The 5,143-nt window shown below is 38.5% G+C and overlaps 1 protein-coding gene across 1 annotated transcript; it reads left to right on the top strand.

Annotated features, from left to right (window-relative positions):
- Positions 1 to 1,635: 1,635 nt before the first annotated feature.
- Positions 1,636 to 3,613, top strand: LOC139446549 (uncharacterized). Its single transcript, XM_071227849.1, has 3 exons — positions 1,636 to 1,751; positions 2,540 to 2,765; positions 3,503 to 3,613. The coding sequence occupies exons 1-3, from the start codon at positions 1,636 to 1,638 to the stop codon at positions 3,611 to 3,613; spliced, it is 453 nt and encodes a 150-aa protein (XP_071083950.1).
- The last annotated feature ends 1,530 nt before the right edge of the window (positions 3,614 to 5,143 follow it).

Genomic DNA, 5,143 nt, shown 5'->3' on the forward strand with positions numbered 1-5,143 from the left:
GCGCCAATTTTGATTAACAGACTGGATCGGTCAATTGGCACCAATGGCGACATATTGCAAGGGGCATGAGCCATGGTGTGTTTATTATAGAAATAGAACTCTCGGTAAATATGAAAAAAACGAACCGATTTAATGAATAAAATAATATTAGATACTTGTGATATTTTCATTGTTTTGCCCCTGAAACTACCAGGTAAATACTTTTCATGATGAAAATGTACAAGAAGAATTGGTTTACTTCGTGTGAACTTGCCCTTTAACATTCTTGCAATACCTGCCATTTTTCACAATATTCGTCACTCAAAATTTCGGTTGCATAAAATCAGCAAGCAACAAATAGAGAAAAGCGGGAAATTGGGCGTGGCTTATGTAACCCATAGTTGTATGACAGGTGACTTTCACTTTTGATTATAGTTTAACATTGAGACTTTTGAGCGAGTGAGTGAGTTAAAACTTTACGTCACATCGGAAATATTTCAGCCATATAGTGACGAGAACATTAATACAATTTAAACTTAGATGAATAAAATCCTGTCAACGACGGACAGTAAAATAACAAGACTATCACAGTTTAGAAGAAAAACTAGTTGCGAACAATTAAAAGAATAATCTATGATTCGACAATACATTATAAAAACGGGCTATAGATCGTCAGCAACCAAAGTTAGGCCACCATACCGTGGGGACTTACGATACTTCTGCTACCTACACGGTTCCCTAGCAACATTTACACCATCGCTTCAGCTGCTGGTGATTGTAGTCAGTTTTAGCCACCATTTAAAATCAACAAATATTCAGCGATTAAAAATGACTGTAGGTATAACAAACTGAATGATTGGGTCTTAATATACCCTCTCAGGAGGACAATAATTTTACGCTACTTCAACCCCCTTCGAGGGCACAGCCACAAACAATCTAGGTTAATAATTATACACTAAAACAATTTCGTAAAACAATAACTATGAACATCAAAATTTATCAATTAATTCTACTTCTTTTAAAAAACTTATTATTAAATGAGAACTTAGATTAAAAAGATCCTTTATGGATGAAACTTTGAAATATTGATCCCTTGTAATGGCCAAATCAATACAGTCAAGCAGTACGTGCTTGACTGTGATTCTCTCATTACAAAGGATACAAAATGGAGGATCCTCACCTTTTAACAAATATTCATTTGTATATCTTGAATGGCCAATTCGACATTGTCGTCAAATGACCTCTTCAAATCTGGACTGACAACTCAAGTAGGTGTAACCGATAGTTGACTTAATTTGATGTAATTTATTGATACCTACTTGGGTGCCCCACTTCTTTTGCATAAGATCTCTGAAGTAACATCTGATCACAGGTTTATAATCACTGTATGGTTGGTTGTTGGTTGGTTTGTTGTTTACCGCCGCACTCAGCAATATTACAGCTATATGACGGCGGTCTGTAAATAATCGAGTCTGGACCAGACAATCCATCAACCAAGCATCAACCAAGTCAGCGAGCCTGACCACCCGATCCCGTTAGTCACCTTTTTCGGCAATCATGGGTTGCTGTAGACCTATTCTACCCCGGAATCTTCACGGGTCTCGTTTGCTGAAGGAACTAGAAGGGGATTGTGATAAATTCCATGGATATTTCAGAATGGCGAAAGATATTTTCGATTACGTTTTTGAGAAAAATGAAGATGTCATCAAAAGACAAGACACACGACTCCGCAAGTCCATTTCACCTAGGGAGAGATTGGCAGTTACATTAAGGTCACTAACGTTCATTTAGCGTTGGTTTAAAAAAGAACAAAATTCAAAATAATTGAATATGAACTTTAATTCTTAATATCACGCTCTCTTCGGTGTATGGTACAAAATAAGGTTTTAAAAATCTAAATAAAATACTATTTTTTCAAATATTGTGAGCTATAGTCTTTGTCAGTTATTGTGAGCCATTCTGATTGTGAAATATTGTTACATTTTCCATATTTGTGGATTTAAAATATCTAAATAAAATACTATTTGTCAAATAATGTGAGCTATACACTTTGTCAATTATTGTGAGCCATTCTGATTGAGAAATATTGTTACATATTCCACATTTGTGGTTGGTATTCAAAAGTACCCTCTTGCTGTGGGTAGTAACTTTGATTGTGGACATTTGAACCAAAAGTAGCTTCGTGGAACACCTGAGCAATTTTGATTTTGACCATGCTCTTGCTGGATTCTGAAAGTTGACTCAGTTGAGCAGCATATGACATCATAAATAGCTCGTCACTGTCGTGATCTTTGTTAAGGACACTGGCAAATATTTTATCCCGTTGTTCTTGCCTCTCCTGGTTTCTCTCCCGACTCTCCTTTAACATCGACACTATTTGAGATGACTCTTCGTTGTTGGATTTTTGTTTCACTTGTTTCTTTTTTGGGTGGTGCGGGTGAAGGAGAAACAGACCTTGATGAGCAGACACAGACATGCTACGTTTCTTCCGCCTGAAATAGATAGAAATGATAGTTAATGTTTATACATATCAAATGAAAAATGTGCTTTTTATTTTCAGATATCTGGCCACAGGGGAATCTTTCACGTCTCTTTCCCACAACTATAGAATCGGAGCAACAACTATTGGTCTCATCGTGAAGGACGTCTGTGCTGCTATCTGGCAGACAATGCAGCCAGAGTTTATGAAGGTGCCATCAACATCTGATGATTGGAGAGAAGTAGCCAATGGGTTTGAGGAATCTTGGCAGTTCCCAAATTGCTGTGGAGCTGTCGATGGGAAACATGTAGTGATGAAAGCCCCAGCCAACTCGGGATCAGTGTTTTTACTATTACAAAGGCACATTTTCCATCATCATCCTGGCTGCAGTTGATGCCAAGTACGGGTTCATCACAAATGATGTAGGATCATATGGTATGAACAATGATTCTGGTGTATTTCGCTCATCAAAATTTGGACAGGCACTCAAAAATGAATCTCTCTCGTTGCCACAAGACAGAGCACTCCCTGGAGCTGAGGAACTTGGAGAACTCCCCTACGTATTTATTGCTGATGAAGGTTTGCCCTTGCTGAAGAATCTCATGAGACCATATGGAGGTCGAGGAAGAACAGAAGAGGAGCGTATTTTTAACTATCGCCTCAGCTGAGCCAGGAGCATAGTCGAGAGCGCTTTTGGGATTCTGTCTACAAGATGGAGAGTGTTTCACACCCAAATAATGACAGAACCGAGCACAGCAAAGGAAATTGTAAAGGCAACGTGTGTTCTTCACAATTTCCTTCAAAGTGCTTCTGGAACAACCAACGAAACACTCACCCAGACCATGCACGAGAGGAGTGTTCGACGCTAGCAGGGCTGTCCAATTACACCAGACAAAACAGCAAGTTTGCTGAACAAATCAGAGACACCTACACGCATTACTTTAACTATCAAGGACAACTAACCTGGCAGACCGAACTTGTAAGGAAAGGCTTGTTTCAAACGAAAGATTAATGAATTTACATAAGTTCGACTTGTTCTTGCAGTGGGGATGTTTGTTCGTCGTCACCATGGAGATCATCCTGTTCCTGGATGTCAGCGTCTTCTTTGTCGCTTGGCATGTTGGTGTCAGTGTTGCAGAAGAAGGGGATTGTTGACTATACTTATCTAATTTGAAACAGTGATAGCTTTGTTTGACATGATTTTATTACTAGTAAAATAGTAAATAGCTTACCAATTATCCTCCAAATAATCATACAAGAACACAAGGGAATTAAACCAGGACCATTTTGGTGCCTTTATGTCTGCAGTGCCAGCACCACTTTTTCTGCTTTCTTTTATATCTCTTTTATTGCGCTTGTACGTGTCCTTTAAACTTCTCCAACGAGTTTGAGCTTAAACAAAGAAAAAAACTTTGTAATTTTTAGATAAAATTTTGCAATTGAAGTTTATTATGATGTATTTCTTTTTTACTTACCCTCAGAAGTGCTGACATTCAGAGAATTTGCAATTGACGTCCAAATATTATTGATGACATCAATATCTCTTGTCATACAGAGTTGGGTTTCTTTCGATGAGACTAATCAATTCGTCATTGTTGATGCCAGAACGTTTAGCTTGCTTTTTGCCTGCCACCCTGGGTGTTGATGCACAAAAACACAATAAAGTACAGTAAAATACAATAAATGTTTAAGATAAACATGCACAAGCGTGTGATTTGGTAGTTTACATTGCGTCATAGGAAAACGTGTTGTTTTACAAAAGTGTGACAAGTAGTCTCACTACTAGCAGCATTTGTGTATGACATCATTTGTATAACGTCATTTGTATAACGTCATGTGTATGACGTCACAACTTTGTGTGTTCAGCCATCTTGCCTACGAAGTAAAGTATGTCCACCAAACACTCACTGTTTGTGGTATCTTAATAGAACCCCAAGATTCATGTCTTTGTCTAAGACAGACATGAAGACCTAAACATGGTGTCAGAAGTGTAAGTGGACGTCATTCATCACGTATTACAGTGAGGAGAGTCGTACGTTCGTGTTCAAACAGCATTGAATTTTCACTGGAGACGAGGAGGCGCAAGAGATCATAGAAAATGGCGGCAACCACGGGAGTGTTGTGAGAGGACCCATACATCTCAAACCTCCAAATCAGTTGGATTTTCACTCACCTAATCTTCAACACAGATGAAAGAAGTGGAGAGAAGAGACGGAGCTGTACCTAGATCTGTACCTGCAGAATCGAAAATAATTTACATTCGATATCTGATCGGGCCCCAAGTTAGGGAAGTGTATGAAACCTTCACCTTGGCAGAGGGTGAAAGAACATTACAACATGTTTTTGATGCGTTTGAACTGTATTGTAATCCAAAGAAATCGGAAACTGTGGAGAGGTATAAATTCTTTACCAGGAATCAGGACACTAGTGAGAGCTATGATGTATACATAACTGACCTGAAAATCCTAGCTACCACATGTAACTTTGGTACATTGAGTGAATCACTTATTAGAGACCGCATTGTCTGTGGAGTTACAGACAAGCAACTTCGTGAACGACTCTTGAGTGAGGATGGTTTGGATCTGGAGAAGTGTGTAAGCTTATGTAGAGCATCAGAAATTTCTAAGGAACAATTAAAAACCTTGGACACTGCGCAAACAGTTCACACAGTTAGAGAAAAGAACT

This window comes from Haliotis cracherodii, unplaced genomic scaffold, assembly GCF_022045235.1.
Source record: "Haliotis cracherodii isolate W230 unplaced genomic scaffold, xgHalCrac1.p SCAF_6, whole genome shotgun sequence".
NCBI classification, from domain to species: Eukaryota; Metazoa; Mollusca; class Gastropoda; order Lepetellida; family Haliotidae; genus Haliotis; species Haliotis cracherodii.

Coding starts and splice junctions, on each gene's coding strand:
- LOC139446549 (XM_071227849.1), top strand. CDS start 1,636: ATGGCGAAAGATATTTTCGATTACGTTTTTGAGAAAAATGAAGATGTC. Junction 1,752..2,539: donor AGATTGGCAGTTACATTAAG/GTCACTAACGTT, acceptor TTTTATTTTCAG/ATATCTGGCCACAGGGGAAT. Junction 2,766..3,502: donor GAGCTGTCGATGGGAAACAT/GTAGTGATGAAA, acceptor TTGTTCTTGCAG/TGGGGATGTTTGTTCGTCGT.